Source organism: Curcuma longa, chromosome 15 (assembly GCF_044706935.1).
Source record: "Curcuma longa cultivar G26 ecotype Majalengka, Jawa Barat chromosome 15, ITB_CL_G26_1.1, whole genome shotgun sequence".
Classification (NCBI taxonomy): Eukaryota; Viridiplantae; Streptophyta; class Magnoliopsida; order Zingiberales; family Zingiberaceae; genus Curcuma; species Curcuma longa.
Genome location: NC_133875.1, coordinates 9258352 through 9277625, shown reverse-complemented (window position 1 = coordinate 9277625; position 19274 = coordinate 9258352). Strand labels below are relative to the sequence as shown.

Below are 19274 nucleotides of genomic sequence, written 5' to 3'. Positions count from 1 at the left end.
GGCTCCTGCCGAATGGAAGGATTCGGCGGGGCTCCTGCCGAATGGATATACTTTGTCGGCACGTGCTCGACTTACCCAAAAGGGTTGACTTAGCGTGTGGGACCTATGCGATGGGAACAGCATTAGACTCGAGTCTGACCATGACTAGCCCCTTAGTTCGTCCCTAGAACAACATGAAATAAAAATATGTCACCTAATTTGTCATGAATTTAGATATTCATCGTAGGTTTTGTAACAAATTCAGTATTCATTGCTAAAAACCCAACATAAAATCATATGCATAGCTGGCTTGAGCTCATGTGGAAAAATGTGGTGATAAAATTTGAATTCATCGTCAAATTGATAATGAACTTTATATTTGCCACCAAACTTTATGACGAATCCAAAATTCATGACAAAGTTTGCAACTATTTTATATATTCATCACTAATTTATAAGGAATTTTACAATAATAATTTTTGAGCCACGGATTGTGCCACGAAAGTAAGTTTGTTAGTAATTTTAGTGATGAAAATATTTTTTATTGTTAATTTTGTTACTGGTTAAAGATGATATTTTTTTATCATAAAATTTATTACATATATGCAACGAATTCTTTTCATCATTAAAATTTATCACTAATTAAATTCATATATATATATATATATATTTGCTCATTTTTAATTACAAAGTATGCCTGTTAGTAATTATTTTATATACACTGTAGTATAAAATGACATGATTGTGTAATTATATCAAATTCTACACACTATAATTAACCTGCATATATGGATCATGATGTCAAGCATTACATATTGGGCTTGCTCACATAGTTAGCGCAGGGCAGTTGCTTATAATGAGGTGATGGGTTCGATCCCTCCCCTGCGCTAGCCATGATGAGAAAAAGGCCAAAATGGTCGTCCGTGATTTACTCCCTCTAGACACCTGTGGGACCGGGATTAGGAGGCCGCTAAGGTGACGGATCCATTTTTTGCTTACAAAGTATTACATATTAAGCCGAAAAAAAATTAAAAAAAAAAGTTAAGATATGGTAATTGGTGTCAGTGCATAGTCCTCATCGACGCATCCACTCATCAAATCGGAAGGGATAACATGAAAAGAAAACACAGCGAGGCTACGTGAGACGACGGAATGGTCACAAATGGAAGCTCGCTTTACGTGTGGGCACGACAACAGCTCCTCAAACATCATACTGATGAATAAATTCCCATCACCTTGTCATGTGGACCTGCAAAGGAATCATTAGATTGTGCAGGAGAAACCGAAGGCTTCAATTCAGAATCATGTTTCATCATGACTATCAGTAATTGAGCAACGAAAATTACTGTTCCATCCCACCTGCTGCCCTAAAATTGCAGCTCATGTCCTGCGTGAAAGTGAAACACACTCATCTCGTGATCATGTATATATGTTTAATTAGTTAGTTCGTAACAGGCACAGCAATAGTTTTCTAGTTTAATTAGAGATGCATGCATGACAGTGCTATACAGAAGTTATGAAACAAGGATGCAAAGAAATTTTGGTCTCTCCTGGTAACTTCCCACAGCTATATTGAACTGCAAGGCTTAGCTTTCATTGGGAGCTAGATCGACAGATGCAGTTCAAGAAAGCTGTGGAAGGCTACGAAGAGGATCATGCAGCGAACACCAAGAGCAAGAGGAAGAGGAGGAGGAGGAGAGATCGACGATACTTGATAAAAGACGGTGAGGTAGAAGGTGCAGAGGAGAGGGAGAGAATAGATGGGTTATTTATAGATGAGAGGTTGGTCGAGAGCTTCAGGGATCGGGTGCAAATTTAGGACGCAATCCCGAGAAAGAATATACGCATTGGAACAGCTAGTTATTTTATCTATTTTTTACTCTCAGTTAAAAACGCTTCCAATAAATTTTTTTTATGCAACTGTATCAAAGTCTTTAAATTGAATTAAATTCGTCCCCGAGACATAGTGTCACGGTAGGATATTCAGGTTGTTACCCAAGTACCCACGGTTCGATCCCTAATTATGACATATTTGTAGAAATTTTTTTTCAAATGGGGAGCGTAATCAAAAGATGTTGGGCATCTGGGCTGGCAGCTGCGTGCACTTCCCGATTTACCCTGGTGGTCGGTAGGAAACTTTCGTGAGGCCGGACCGATCACCCTCAGGGATAGTTAATGAGGTTAACTGAGATTTTTTTAAACTGAATTAAATTTTAATAGTAAAAGTGTTTTTTAGGGGAAGTAGGTTAAAAAAAGATCAATAGGTTTTGTTCGATTAGATATCGCAGATAGTCAAGCTATCAGTCAACAAATCGTCCGACGTATATGATCTTCCAGTTGAGCGAAGGGGTGGATCCTGATCTGAACCTGAAGCACACTTCAAAAAAGAAGTTAGACTGGTGCCGAGGAATTTTGGTAGACCATCCCAACGCTCAAGTTAGGGTTCCGATAAAAATGATATAAAACGAGAGAAAAAAAATGAGCAGAGTTTTCGGGATCAAACCTCGTGATGAGAGGGTTCTTTTTATAATCTGTTGGGTTCCTCCACGTCGGGCAGGAGACGTCTTCCTAGCTGCCTGTAGCCGCTTGCCGAGAAAGAAAATTTCCTCTGATAATCATTTCCTTTTGGCCATATATGCAGGAAAAAGGGGCACTGGAGGGAATCAAGTTTGACAACTTTGCATTTCTCTTGATTTTATGCGCAAGAGAGGGGGGTATCGGAGGAGACCGCGTCTAACGATCTGGTATGCCATTTGTCCTGATGCAAAAGAAAAGATATCAGAGGGGACCAAATCTGTGACTACTACAGGTACATTCTCCTACTGGTACGTTCTCACACGGATGCCTACCTGTAAGAATGTTCTCCTTCGGGGTGGCTGTGTGTCGTGCTGGCACACAAAAGGCATGAGGTGAGAACCCAAGATGAAATAGAGTGAGGTGGAGTGGTGAGAATAGACGCCTGAGAGGGCCAAGATGGGGCTGGCTGAGACGAGGCGAATAGGTGGTCAAAACGACTGAAACGAGGCAAATAGGTGGCCGAAACGAGGTTGGTCGAGATGAGATGAATAGTGTGGCCGAGATGAGGCAAATAGGTGGCGGAGACGAGGCTGGCCGAGATGAGATGAATAGTGTGGCCGAGATGAGACACCTGGTGTGGTCTTGGGGGCCCACTTGAGTGGGCCAGGGCCAAGTCCATGCGACTCTCTTGGTGTGGCCTGAGCCTGAAGCACTGGCTGACTGAACCTACTATAGTCGAGTTCATGTTGACTTGCCCTGACACCTCGGCCTGGACCTTGACCGTCAGCGGACTCTTGACCTTTGTCTAGGGAAGAACCACGTCACTCTTATCATCTGTATAACAAGCTTCCCATTCAAGTCTAATCAAAGGAGGCATAGTCCGCCTGACTAGACTATTGTGATGGTGGAGTGTCGTGAGTGCCTGATGGAGGGAAAAAGCATATGGTATCGACCAATCACATATCAGCCAAATCCGACGGCGAAGCCAGTAGGCGTCTCTTGGATTTCTCATTAGACGACGATGGTAGTTTACCCAGGATGCTTCGGGCGGTGTACCATGAGGTCATGGAGGTTGCCCGTCGATTGGTATGTTGACCTGTTCGCCTGCCTGATCTATCGGTAGATAGCACATCATGCGATTCGACTGTTCGCATCCGCACTCTAGTCGTAGTTTATAATAGGACTGTGAGGGAAAACTCGTGTACTGGCCAACTGTTCACACCCTAGCTTTGTTTTCTTCGTGCTCATCTCCTTCCTTGCTTTCTACTAACCCTAGATATGGCTGGCGTGGAGACCTCAGATTGATGGTTTGAATCACAAAAATTGTTGATTACACCGGCAGCCCTTGAGCACCTCATGGAAGCTTACAACATTCCCGCCGATCATGTGCTTCAAGCCCCGTCGTCAGAGGACAGGCCACATGAACCACCCGCTGGCTACGTCACTTTCTTTGAGAGCTAATTGATCGGTGGGTTGCGATTCCCCCTCCACCCCTATTTCCAGGAGTTATCCCATTATTTTCAAATTTCACTGTCCGAGCTTGTCCCCAACTCCTACTGCGTAATCTTCAGCACAGTCATCCTCTTCCGACTGTATTAAATACGTCTAGAGTCCATCACCTTTCCACTACTTGTTCTACTTACGTCAGACCAAATTAGGCGTCTTCCATTTCGCTGCCAAGTCTCAGTGTACCTTCCTTGGAGACTGCCCTTCCTTTGTCAAGAGGTGGAAGAATAGGTTCTTCTTTCTGAAGCTCCCCCCAATCATATACCTGGCCGAGTCCTTGGTTAAACGATCTTCCAACACCTCTTGAGTTGGGGGGGGGGGGGGGGGGGGGGGGGGGGGGGGGGGGGGGGGGGGGGGAGGGGTGGGGGGAGGAATTTTTCTTTAAATGAATAGCCGACTTGAAAACGTTTGTTGTTAGACTGGATTGTCATTTGTATTTTTCGGTTTATTTTGATGGTCGATAAAAAATTTTCGTACGATCGAACCAACCACCTTCAAAATTAATTGATAAAAAATTAAATAACTGATGCCAACTTAAAAAATAATAACGGAGAGATTCTCCCACATGTTCATTCTGGATGAACACGTACGGTACATAAACATGAGCTTTTTTCATTAGCATTTAGGCAAAGCCAAGAAGATCCATTCTCCACTAGGCTGAAAGCAGTATCTCCCTTCATTGAGAGAACACCAAGGAAATCCTTATTCGAGCTTCTATAACCGTTTTTGAATATTTGTCTACTGCTGATAAATAGTGCTGACTAACGAAGAAGAGATAATTAAGAAGAAGTCTCGTTGCATATAAGTCATTTCGTTCAAATCTAAGTGGTCTGGCTCCTTTGTGTTTACCTTAGCAAGATTCAAATAAAATGAGCGTGAGTTTCTCTTAACTTCAATCTCTGATTAATTACATTGGAGTCTGGACTATTATCAGATGCATTGAGGACAGAAATTACAATTGAGACAGACTCCTAGTCCTACCATGGTTACGTTGTTTGGATTGATCTGATTAGCCTTGGACCAAGCCAAAACACCTCTTGCATGCATCTTGAGCTTATCTAACTCTATTTGATCTCATTATATTGGTTTTCGACCAAGTCAGAACAACTCTTAAGTATCTTGTGCTTATCCAATTCTATCTATATTATGATCTAAGCCTAATTAATATATTTGATATGTACTTCTCATGAATGTGCCTGTCATCAAATTAATATTCACTTAATTAAGGAGGTATATTCCTTTACTCCCATGCCATTTCAACTCTGTCATCTTCCTCCCCCTTTCTCTCTGTTTTTTTATTTGCACATAGAGTTTGTTTGTGAACGATCATTATATCATTTTTTTTCCTATTTAAAAAATAAATTATAAATTAAAGGGGAGAATCATAATCAACTTGCTACCTGTAAATGCTAATTTATTAAAACAATATATGCATTTAGATAGGTAAATGTAAATATTAATTAATAAAAAAAGATATGAAGACAAATATGTGCTTTTAGTGATTAATCTTGTCTGCGCTTATCTACATATTCTTAATTTTTTCCAATTGGAGAAAACGAAAGAAACCTAACACAACTCATTTAATTATAATATGGACCATCACTAATAGAATTTTATTGATAGACTTCATATATTTAACGAATTAATAAATGACATCAAATAGAATAGTGATTATTCTGGAAAAGAAAGATTGAAGAAGAATTAAGGAGAGAACAAGTTCAAAAAATTTAAAAAAATGAGCAAAAAGTCGCGATGATACCATCTCTAGGGTTTTTATCAAAAAAAAATTTATTTAATCAATAAAATTTCTTGTCTCTAAATATCAACTCATAAGATATTTATATAAATCCAAAATTTTAATTTATAAAAATCAAAAGGAATCTTAATAGAAAGAATAATTTTTTAATGGACTCAAAATTTTAAAAATCCTAAAATAAAAAAATAAAATTTTTTAAAATTAATAGAAATTTTTAAAACTATTCTAACTATCAAAACCTATAGAAATTACTAAAAATAAAAATTATAAAAAAGTAATAAAATCTTTAAATCATCTTGCATCCGTCGCTTCAAGTTGAAAAGAACTCATCCTTGAGTTCAATAGAAGTATCATTAGCAACCCTCGAACACGAACCTAAATGTTTCACATCAAAAATGTCAGAAGTCTTCATGTGTCTCAGAAGGCGCAACCTGTAACATTGCCATTGATCTTCTGCAGTATCTCACATGGCCCAATATTTCGATCTTTAAGTTTATTGTAATCGCTAGCCGAAAAACGATCATGAGTCAAAACTGCCCAAACATAATCACCCATATCAAAAAGCACTTGACGACGATGATTGTTAACCTGAGTCTTATACTTGGTATTGTTGTCATGAATAATCAGTTTCACTTGCTCCTGAATGCTCTGAAGATAGTCTGACATCTCTTCTGCTTTAGGACAAAATCATCCTATACGGGGAATAGGGGCCAAATCCAACACACCAAATAGATTTCACCCATAGATAATCTCAAAAGGTCTTAAACCCGTGGTCCTATTTCTTGATCAATTATAAGTAAATTTTTCTTGTGGTAATGTCAAATCTCACTGCTTTAGTTTAGTTCCTATCAAACACCTCAGAAGATTGCTCAAATTTCGATTCACCACCTCGGTCTGACCATCTGTCTATGGGTGGTAGGCACTACTAAAGTTTAACTGTATTCCTAGTTTCCCCCATAAGATCTTCTAGAATTGACTGATGAACTTTGTATCATGATTTGAAGTCATAGATCTAGGAACGTCATGTAAATGCACGATCTCCTCGAAGTAAAGATGGGCAATCTAGACAGCATCCATAGTCTTCCTGTAAGCTATAAAATATGTCATCTTAGAAAATCTATCAAACACAACTAAAATAGAATTTGAAGTTCATTGGGTGCAAGGTAGACCCAACACAAAATCTATCCTGACATCGAACCAAGGAGCTTCAGGAACAGATAGAGGAGTGTACAAGCCAAAATTTGTTAAAATCCCCTTAAACCATTGGCAAACATAACATTGGTCTACAAAGTGAGCAACATCACTAGCCAACTTCGGCAAATAAAAACCTATGGAGATGAGGGCTAGTGTCTTATCACGACTAAAGTGACCCTCATTATGAAGTTCACTAATAATTTGCTGCCTCAATAAATAATCTGGAACGCACAACTATAATCCACGAAATAATAACCATTATGCAAAATAAAATCATGACGATGACCATCTCGTACCTTCTAAAATATCCTCAGAAATGAAGGATCAGTTGAGTACATATCTATGAAAACCTCAAAGCCTGCAACCTTGGTACTCATAGTGGTAAGTAATAAAGAGTGACAACTCAGGGCTCTGCAACGCGGTTCAAGCTCCCTACTTGATGTTTCAGTGTAAAAGTGAACTCCTGCAAATAGGTTACCCACTTGGCATGCCGCCTACTCAACTAGTGTTGGCCATTGATGTACTTCAAGGCTTTGTGATCATTGAACAGAATGAACTCTTTCTAGACGAGGTAATGATGCTAATGTTTCAAGGATTGAATAATGACATAGAATTCCAAGTTGTAGGTAGAGTAATTCTTCTTGGATCTAGATAATTTCTCACTGAAGAAAGCAATGGGATATCCAGACTGACTCAGTACAGCCCCAATACTAATGTCGGATGCATCACAATTCACCTCGAATAAATGATCAAAATCAAGAAGTACCAGCACCGATGCCTCAGTTATCTTCTGCTTGACTAGTTGAAAATTAGCCTCTGCTTCATCAGGCTACTTGAAATCACATCCCTTAAGACACTCTGTGATAGGAGCAATCAGAGTGCTAAAGTTTCTGATGAACCGAAGGTAGAAAGAAGTCAATCCATGGAAACTTCGGACATCATGCAAAGTCCTTAGCTAAGGCCACTCCAAGATTGTGTCTATCTTTGTTGGATCTACATGAACACCGTCAGTCGAGACAATAAAGCTAAGAAAAGATACCAATATAGTAAAAAAAAGAACACTTCTTCCTATTGATGTATAGGCACTCCATCTTCAGATTTTTAAAAATAGTACGGAGGTGATCAAAGTGTGATGCCCACGTCAGACTGTAAATGAGAATGTCATCTAAGTAGACCACCACAAATTTGCACATAAAAGATTGTAAGATCTGATGCATGAATCTCATGAAAGTACTAGGCGCATTCGACAATCCAAAAGGCATGACCATCCACTTGTATAATCCATGTTGTGTCTTAAACGTCGTCTTCCATTCATCTCCCGGTCTTATCCTGATCTGGTGGTATTCACTTTTAAGGTCTATTTTGGAAAAGACCCTAGAACTGGATAGCTGATCCAACATATCATCCAAGCGAGGAATTAGAAATCTATACTTAATGGTAATTCTGTTGATGACTCGGCTATCAATGCACATACATCACGAACCATCCTTCTTTGGAACTAGTAGGGCAAGAACTACATAGGAATTCATGCTCTCATGGATATAACCCCTTTCTAATAAGTCCACCACCTGTCGCTGCAACTCTTCAACCTCCTTGGGATTGAGGTAATATGTTGGTCGATTAAGTCCCCAAAATAATCCTAAAGAAATTTAAAGTTATTTTTTCATTAGTTAAGTATTAATTTGTACATTAGGATTAAGAGGAAGACCACGGAGGCAGGTACTTCTAGTACTCCTAGTACAAATTTCAGATTCCCCTATGAGGAACTTAGGATTATGTTTGCATTATTAACTTTTGTACCCCTGCATTCTAGATATTTATATAGGATATTTTTCACACGTTCATGCATACCTTCCATAGAGGTCATAAAGCATTATGACCTTCAACGACTAGTGTATTATACTAGCTCAGTTAACACGAGTTTGTGTGTCAAGTTGTACAATAACCTAGTTCAGATCGACGATCTGACTTATTCCACCCGAGTAGCCGGAAGGGATTTCATTTTATCTTCCATCATCATTAGAGAGCACTTAGGACTTATACATTCATCATGTCTATTTACCTGCTACCCCTAGGGATGCTCCTTTTGGGTATCCCTATACTCATATGTCACAATAGACCTCATGCATTCATATTTCTTTAGAGAGGAGAGGATCCCTACTGTGACCCAATTCTCTTCACTTAGACTCAGAGTGCAAGATTATATTCTGTATAGAGTCTTAGTGACTTGCATTCTGCTCCTGACTACCAGGGATGTCGTGATAATGCAACCATTTCATACATTTCTTTTATATGAATTACATCATAGGCTAGATATAGATATTAGTTTACATATATTCCATGCCATTATTTTTTCATCTGGTGTCACTACGAGCAGGAGGGTACATATGCCCTATTGTCACATTTTGACATTGCTTCTACCATCACTTGGATTTGATATTACCGTAGGTGATGTCAAATCAACTAGTGAGTTTGACATGTTAGGCATTAGGAATTTTTTCTTAGTTGGTATATACATAGATAAGGATGGGGTTCTGTCTTGGAGACGGGGGAACTAGCCACAGCAATAGCCTACTGTCGAGGAGGAGGATGACGACATTGGCCTAGCTGACCTTCTCCATCTCCCTCCACCTCCACCTCCAGCTCCTATCACTCTGGAGCAGAGAGTGATCAGACATGAAGAGTCAGCTTGTAGTCTGCATGAGTCAGTTACTTCCTACCGACAGATTGGCTAGTCAGTTTAAGACTCAGTAGGAGCAGAGTAGGGCTAGACATTGTGAGTTGAAGGACATACTCATATCTTGGGGCATGGGCCACCCCCAGCCACCTCCCTATAGTAGATCCAGTTTTTTAATTTTATCTTTGACTTGTATAATTGACTCTAGTGTTGACCTTTTTTACTATGTATTGACTGCTTATTGCATTTTCCTATTTCAGCATTGTATTTCTTTATTGCACTTGTTGGGATTGTCCCAGTGCAATGCACGTGTTAACACGTTTCATAAACGTGCGTAGCGGAAATAAACAATAATTAACAGCTGATTATTATCACAATACACGCATGCTAAGCAGGAAATAACAGCGTACAAAGCATAGTAGGAAATTAAAATTTGTACAAAAAACTTAATAATTCTACGCGTACCTTTCCGATGACGTTTGAGCAGGATTGATATCAATCGAGCGGTCCTTATCGAAGTCCTGCCTCTACTGGTAATCCATGTTAAGCTCTAGTCCAGATGGCTTCGGAAGCCACGAGTCACATCATTATTATCTTTGATACTAGCCGATGATCGATGATGATCGAATCGAGAGAAGCCTTATTCTAGAAACCACGCAACAACATTTGTCGCGATCGTTCTAGAGGCTTTCAAACTATCATCGGGAATCATATTCTCGGTGTAATTTTCGGTGGTCAACCTTTGATTGCCGATAATGGACAAATAGTCGGGACCTTCCAACGTTGATGGAACGTTCTTCAAAAACTTTGTAAGGTTTTGTGAACGATAAAATCTAGCAACCATAACAACTCCGCTAGCAACCTGTTAGCCAACTCGACAAAACCTTCCACATCGATAGCACAGGGTACCAATTGTCGACGTCCAACGCCGGTGGTCCTTCGCTACAACTCCGGGAGAGGTGGTGTCGGGCACGGGAGAAATCTGATGGGAGGCAAAGTTTCTGTCTTCTCTAGCCAGCAACCTAGCGATCGGAGAAACTTCCTTCACAGTGTACGAAAGAAGACCGGGAGCCTCGGGAGAAATAGGGAGAAGCAGGGAACGGCGAATCGGGAAGAGGAATCAACAGGGTAACAAGAATTTCGACCTCCTCAATCGGCTCGAGGGTTCGACGTCCTTCTTCTCTGGCAGACGCACAAGCGACAAGCAGCGGTTGGGAAGCTATGGACGGCGACTGTTGCGTTAGCTGGAAATCAGAGACCGCAAGCCAGTCGATGACGCTCCTGAACATTGAAGCATAGGGCGACACTTGGAATCGACGACGTGCTCAGCTGGGTGTTTCTCCGATTCGACATCTCTCACGGAGGAAGCGACTCCGCTCGATTCCCATCCTCTGTCTTTTCTCCCACGGTCGAAGAAGCTATAGGCGCGATTAGGCTAGGGATTCGCATCTTCCTCTCTGACGGTCGGCGAGGATTTCGACGCCATCAGACATTCAGCGACGGCGGCGGCTGCTTTCTTCAGGCGAAGAAAGAGCAGCGCAAGGAGGAAGAACCAAAAATAGGGTTTTCTCGCAATTCTCTATTTAAGGAGCTACAGTGCGCGGTGCGGGTCAGGTGTGAACCATAGGGAGAAGAATTAGGATTTGGGCTGACCCAGAATTAATCCACTAAATCAAACCGGTAATGCACTATAGCAAATCGGGCTCACTTTTGGTTCGCTTGGTTCACTAACCAAACGACCTCCGATTTGATCCAAATTAGTTTTGTTCAATTCGTCTTCACAAGACGAAACTTCCTCATCTCATCCGTTTTGCCAAAACCTCTTCCATCATGAACTCAAACTAAGTTGGTTCAATTTGGTTCAAAATTGAATCATTTGGTTCACTAACCAAATTACGACTTCTGATTTGAACGAAATTAGTTTTGTTCATTTCGTCTTCATAAGACGAATTCCATCATTTTATCCTTTGTCTGGTCCAACCAGACTTTATTTCTCTCATTTTGAGAATCTAATTCTCAAACTCGTTTTAAGTCCTTCGAAGAACTTGTAGTGCGTGTGACCCAATAGGTTCCCGGCTATGTTGGTCGTCCGTAATTAACCATTAATTATGAAACGATCATGAGTGACACCTAGTAGTACATCATGATCCCCAATTGATCAAAAAATCAATGATTGATTCCAGAACATTTTCTAAACCCTTCAGCAGCTATAATGAATCGTGCATCGTTCCTTTCACCGTCTTATACCCGCTTGGTTCAGGACATGGTCTATGTGTCGGTCCCCACTAGGCTGACTACGTCACACCTAGCCCAAGCTAGCTTTCTTGTTTTGTGGATTCAAGTTATTTGTACATGTGTCCAAGAGTACCGTACTCTTGACATATAATGCTTTGGCCAAAGACTTTTAGTAACAATCTTGACAAGCGGCCGCAGGGTATACGTCTCCTTTTTCAAGGAGCGGTGAATCCTCTGTGGTCTATTCAAACACCTTCGAGCACTTCGACTTATACCCAATCATCTCGGGTCCACACCTCCTTGGAGATGTTTGCTTAAGATGTCAAAGTATAAGCCTCCATGACCAAGGTGACTTGAATACCGCAAGTCAAAGGAAACTCGCACTTAAGCTGCACTGAGATCTTCATTGACATATGTATAAAACCATATGAAGTCTCAAGGCAAGTCACTCCAATGAACTGGTTACCTTTAACCAGCATCCATATTTAACTCTCAACATCCAATGTCTCTAGTAGTGAGATCGGCTGCTTGGCTAACCAAGGAGTTCAAATGTGCTAGTCTCGACAGAATCGATGACGTCCGTATGCTCATCAATTCTTCGACTAGGGATAAATTTCAATACATTCATAATTGTTGGTGCAATCTTACCCCAAGTATCATTTGGTTTTAATGTTTGGCTAAATGAGTTTAAGTTAGGCAATGTTGGTGATCTAACATGTGTGATTTGAGTAAACAGGAAAGTCCAGGTTTGAAGTCTTGACAAATGGTGAAGTCCTGGAGGTGCGGTTTCTTGGCAAATGGTGAAGTCTCGGAGGTCCTGCGGCCTCTTGGAAAATGGTGAAGTCTCGGAGGTGCGACCTCTTGGCAAAAGGAAGACTTAGCATGACGAAAGCTGAGGGAAACATTTCAAGCAAGTGTAAGGATGAGGAGCATGAGGCTTGTGGAAGATGTTTGAAGGCGTGAGTCAAGGCTAAGGGATGAAGAAGGAAGCTGAAAGGTGATTTTCAGCTTCACCAGTCGACTGAGTCTTGATCAGTCGACTGGTGTTCTGATCAGTTGACACAGAAAGTTTGGTCGAGTGAAAGGCACTGACCAGTCGACTGACCAGTGGAAGTCGACTGATGACCAGTCGACTGACTAATTAATCAGTCGACTGATATTTGAACGTTGGATTGATAATTGGAGAATTAAACGCAATCTACAAGAGCCGTTGAAGCCCACCAGTCGACTGATCCTTGAGGCAGTCGACTGGCGTCAAAAAAATATAAAAAGACAGATTGAAGATTGGAGACGCAAGTGTTTTCACTTTTTCTTTCTTGCACAATCTTCAAGCTCTGTGAATCTTAAATCTTTCCCTAAACCTTCACTACACATTTTGTAAGAGGAAGAGATCATTTGTAAAGGTTTCTCCACCTTCAAAGATTGCTTTGAGAAGGAGAAGTTTCATAGTGGAACGTTCGCGTGGTGTGTGTGGATCCTTGGATTAGTCACCTCGTAGAGGTGGATACCAAGTAAATCGAACGGGTTAGCATTGGTTTAATTTTATTTTGCTTTTGTCTTGTGCTTTTGCTAACGATTTTGTAGGCAAGAGCAAAAGTTGCTATTCACCCCCTCTAGCAAACGCAACGGTCCCAACAATAATTGCACATGTAGAGATGCTCACAAGTTGTGATCCAATCACAAATTCTCTCATGCTATGAATCGTATTGTGGACATTCAGTATTTGAGTTTCAGATCCAATTAAACACATAGAAAATGTGCACTCAAATAATAAATTACTATTTATCCAATAAATAGTATAACCGTAAGACGATTGCCTTAAGACACCTCTCAAATCTAACAACACTTACTTATTACAGTTTATTGTTGCATACTTGTCTGAAATTAGGAATGTATTTGGTAGACTAACTATAAATTTTTTTATATTTCAAAACTCATATTTTCAAATCTACTATTATTTAATTTTTTAAAATAATTTTTAAATATTTATTTTATCTTTGAAAAACTTAATTTAAAATTTTAGATTTTCAAAAGTAAAAGAAATTTTTGGCCCTAGTCTAGGTACTTTTAATAGAGAGCATGCACCTATAAACTTAGGTTGATGCATTTCACAAAGCACACTAGATAACTTAATTGTATATTGTGAAACCTAGAATGGTGTGAGATACATAGTCATAGCCTGAGTTTGAGATGCTTATGTCTATGCATCAAACCAAAACTTGAGCTAAAAACATAAACTATAGATCAAGTTAAGTGTTCCTGCTTATCATAAGCTAATTAGAATGGTACACTTAAACTTCACTAACTTGGTCAAGCTACTATCCTTTGATAGTTAGTCAAAACCTAAGTTGGACATGTGCCTAGGAGAAAATTTTTTTATCTAAGTATTTTATATTATTATAACACACTTGGACTCAAATATATTTTTTTCACATAATTAAGTGATTTTTCTAATTTTTTTTAAATAAAAGTTTTTATAAATATTTTTTGATTATGTCAAAAGGGGAGAGAGATATTTAATTCAAAGTTAAATTTAAAATATTTTTCCTTGAAAAATCTAAATCAAAATATTTTTGAGGAAAATATAAAGATTTTTAAAGTAACATTTTATAAAAGTTAGTTTAATTGTTGCAAAATAATTTTTTAAAAATATTTTTCAAATCTAAGTAGGACTTGAATAATTAACCATATCAAGTTCAGGGGGAGAAAAGGAAAAGAAGCTTTTATCAAAATTAGTTTTTTTTCTAAGTAAAATATAAGTTTAGGGGGAGTCCTGAATTGAGGGAGAGTCAAGTGCATTAAGTTATATAGGATCATTATGACTTGCCTTGATTGTTGCTATGATTTACCTCTTCTCTATTATTGTAAATATTTTTATTTAACTTGGAACCTAAATTGTCATAATTAAAAAGGAGGATATTATTAGTGCAGGGAGCACTAGATGATCGAACCTAAATTTTGATAATTGTAATGAGTTTAAGTTAAGTGTATGAAGTGATTTGATGAGCTGAACTGAGTGTGCAGGTAGCACAGGAAAGTCTTAGTTGCGGCTAAGCACAAGAAAACCCTAGTTGTGGCTAGGCAGTGGAAGTCCTAGCTAGAGGTTAGGCAAAGGAAGATCTAATCTGAAGGATTAGGTGGAAAACCTAATTTAGAGGACTGGGCAAGTAAGTCCTGGTCAGGAGGACCAGGCAGGAAGTCTTGGCAGATCAAGTGCACCAGACGGAAGTCTTCTGACCAGGCAGGAAGTCTTGGTGAATCAAGTGCACTAGGCCGAAGTCTAGGCGGAAGTCTGGAGGACTAGACGTCTAGCGGTGGAAGTCCTAGGGGCCAAGGATTGAGGCTAAGTAAAAGTCCAACAAGTCTAGAGGACTTGGTTGGCATAAAGTAAATTCTCCTTAGTAGAGTGGGTGAGGACGCATTTCTGGTAAGGGGAACAGTAGGCGTCGATTTAACCTAGGGTTTCATTGGAAACCTGAAGTTAAGACCAAAATAGTTTGGCTAAACTATTTCCTTTTCTGTTACATTTTGTATTTTGGACTAACTTGTATTGCAGGAAAAGAGGGGCTGAAACTTTATATTTCAGGCACCCTTATTTGGATCCAGGTGACTGAATGGTCCAAGCGCCCAGATTGGTTCCAAACGATCAGATGTTAGCGGAATAGGCCAGTGAGGCGGTAAGGTGGCAAAGTCCCAATGGTCGAGACACCTCAACCTTCAGGTGCTTGGAACGGTTCCAGGCGCTCAGATCTGGATAATGTGTTGTGGAGTCAAAGTTGATTTGGCAACCTCCACGTCAGCATCCAGGTACCTGAAAGGGATGTAGGCATCTGAAAGATGCCGAGTCAGCGTCGAAAGTGGATCGATGGAATGACATGGAGGCGGCCGAAAAGGCTTCCAGGCGCCCAAATCAGTCAATAGAAGCGGCCTCGAGTGGGAACCCTAGATGTATCTGATTATGACTCAACAATGACCATTTGGACAAAGATATTCCATCTAGAACACTGTCGTCACGTCGAGAAACTACAACAAAGTCTGCATATTCATTCTCTGTTGGTATAACTATTTAGTGTTTTGCTTTGTACTTAAATTTTAGGTAGGTATACTTGTTATTGATCCTACTGAGTTTTGTAAAGTTCTTAACTCCCTTTCGTAAGAGGGGAGTTATTTAGTGGATTTTCCGTCGGAAATAATCTCTGATCGTGGGCCTTGGAGTAGCAGTATATGGTTGTAAACCAAGTAAAACCATCCATGTCGCTTGTGTTATTTTTTACTGCCAATTCTATTTTATGTACTCAAGTTATACAAGTTTTTTAAAAATTATGAAAATGCCTAAAACCGTTATTCACCTGTCCCCTCTAGCGCTTCTAACGATCCTATAAGCATAAAAGGAGTAAACAAAAGCAGTCTAACTAAGCCCGGAAGTTAACTTAGAACAAACCTAGTTGACTAGTTCCGGATGCCTAGATCATACTTGGGCACCCAAAATAGTACAGGCACCCCTGTAAGGTCTAGGTGCCCGGATCAGGTGGAATTGCCCCCAATAAAGACCAACAAAACTAGATTGGATTGGTTCGGGGCACCCGAAAAGGGATCCAGGTGTCCGAAGTGTCTTTATAAAGGCCTCAATGTGCACCACAAGAAGTAACCCTAATTTCCATCCATCTTCATATTATGGTGCTGCTGAATGTAAATGAAACCAAGCTCCTATGATCGGGAAAGTTTCAGGAAGGGTGCGCTGCGCTCAGGACTTCCGTATCGACTTCTACATGAATGTTTGACTATTTTATTTTAAGTATTACTTTTTGTATTTACTCTTATTATATTTTGAACTGTAAGATGAATTTCTTCACATTCGAAAAAGTTTTGAAAAGGAGACTATTAGTGGACAAACGTCTTTCCATGCATAAGCCTTGGACATACTAACCCTAGGGGGTTAGGAACCAAGTAAAAATCTACGAGTCTCCTATTTTATTTTTCTAATATCCTTTGTGAGTGTTTGATAGAATGAACAAACAACAAGTGTTATTCAGCCCCTCTAGCACGCACCGATCTTATAGGGTCCACATACATTGGTATGTATAAAGGCCAAAGGATCATTCTCTCATTCACCTTTTCCCTTAAAAGGTAACTTAGTCATCTTGTCTTTTAAGCATGAATCACATGTATCATATGAATATAATTCAAATGTGTCAAGAATTCCACGGATATATCTAATGTGTAGATACCATTGCATAATATTCTAATTTTATAAAGAACTTCATTCAAAGTTATATAACAATAATTGTTATTAAAAGTCAAATGAAAATCTTTTTCTATTTAAATAAGAAATAGAAATAATATTCTTTATTAAAGAAGGAACATAATAATAATTATCCAATTCCAAGACAAGTCCACTAGGGAGTTTCAACAGATACGTTCCAATGGCTTTGGCTGCAACATTTGCTCTATTGCCAACTCATAAATTTGAATCTCCCTTAACGAGTCTTCTACTATTCCTTAGCCCCTGTATGTCATTATATATATGTGAGCCACACCCAATATCCAATACTCCAAGTGTCAAAGAAAATAGTATGACAATCAATAATGAAGATACCTGAAGTAGATGGGGCATCGGATGCCTTCTTCTTCATGGACTCAAGATAAATCTTGCAATTTCTTCGCCAGTGTCCCACCTTGCCACAATGGTGACACAATCCCTTTGGTGTCAGTTCTTCTTTCTTAGCCTTTTTCTTTTCCTTAGCTTGATCCTTTGATTTCCTCTTCTTAGAACCTTTCTTCGAAGAGTCAATCACCATCACAGCTTTCTGTTCTTTCTTAATAGATGACTCCACTGTCTTGAGCATGTTGATCAGCTCTGGAATCGTGGATTCAAGATGGTTCATCTGATAGTTCATCACAAACTGAGAATAGCTATCAAGCAAACTATGTAACAATACTTAATTCATGATCCATGATAAGTCCAAGTAATCCCAATAAGCTCAATATAGTCATTCATCTTTAGTACAAACTGTATTGCAGATGACCCCTCCTGCATCTTTGAGCGAAAGAGAAGCTTAGTGATCTCGAACCTTTTACGGATCTAGTTTGCTCATCAAACAACTCACGAAGATGGTAAACAATCATATGAGCATCCATATGCTCATGTTGTTTTTGCAGTTCTGGGGACATTGAGGCTAGCATGATGCAACTGGCAAGCTCAGAATCAGTCATATGTTTTTGATGGGCCAACCTTTGGTCTGGTGTTGCATCATCAGGTAGTCTCGGGGAAAGAGGCTCATCCAGGACATAGGCTATCTTCTCAACCTTGAGAACAATTCTTAGGTTTCGAAGCCAGTCCAAGAAGTTCAGTCCAGTCAATTTATTGGTTTTAAAATTGAGCACAAATTCAAAGAAGTTGATTCTATTAACCTAGAAATACATAATTGAGCATACATAAGAGAGATAAATTTAATTATGTAATGCAAACAATTTACACACATAAATGGGAGTCCCACTTGCTTATCAAATTCAAGAGCCCTCACTTTGAATTCGAGAGATGGTAGTTTTCTCCAAGTGGATTGATATCCACTATAGATAAGAACAACCTTGGAGAGAGTCCAATAAGTCATTCTTATTTCTAGTGGTAGGTATCAAGTATACCAATTATATATCACATATATATAACTATCACATTATGCTATCAACTAATTGATATTTGTATAAACATTGGGTTGTTAACTCATTAACATATATACATCATATGTATATCACCCAACTTCACCCCTATCCACATCGACCTTGGAGAGAGTCCAACAAATCAATGCTTCAAGTTAAAGCTGACCCATTAATCATGAGATCATATCTTAATGGTTCGAACATATTTAATTATAAGTTGAGCTTGGAGAGAGTCCAACAACCCATGCTTATAATTAAACTCTGGTTCTCGACCATATTAATGGAAGGTGTAAGCTTTAAAATTTAAACAAGGGCTTTCCTATTATGTCTCATCAACTACATGCAACATAGAAAACTATTTACATGCATCTACATGCCATAATCATGACATTTCAATATAACATACATTAATCATATTAATCATGCATATGACATGACATACATTATGGCAAAAGTTATGTCATTCGTTGACCTAAATTAGTTTCGGATATATATATGTCAAGGAATTTAATTTCATAAATCATAATTTTTTATTAGATTAGAAAATAATTTATAAATCTAATTACATATATACATATTAGAAAAATTTTCAAATCTAAAATTTTCTAATTTAATTAGAAATAATTTTAAAAATTAATTTTTCCTAATCATATTAGAAAATAATTTTCAAAATTAGATTTCTAAATAAATTTAGAAGCTTTTCTAAATGTGAAAATTTTCTATATTGGATTAGAAAATAATTTTCTTATCCAA

The 19274-nt window shown here is 38.9% G+C and overlaps 1 protein-coding gene across 1 annotated transcript in view; it reads right to left on the bottom strand.

Moving 5' to 3' along the window:
* LOC141845957 (BRAP2 RING ZnF UBP domain-containing protein 2-like) overlaps positions 1–17761 on the bottom strand; it is a 25162-nt gene extending 7401 nt beyond the window's left edge. Inside the window, exon 1 of the mRNA XM_074733944.1 lies at positions 17461–17761. Coding sequence (XP_074590045.1) covers positions 17461–17761 — 301 coding nt within the window. The remainder of the gene's footprint in view (positions 1–17460) is intronic.
* Between the last annotated feature and the right edge of the window lie 1513 nt (positions 17762–19274).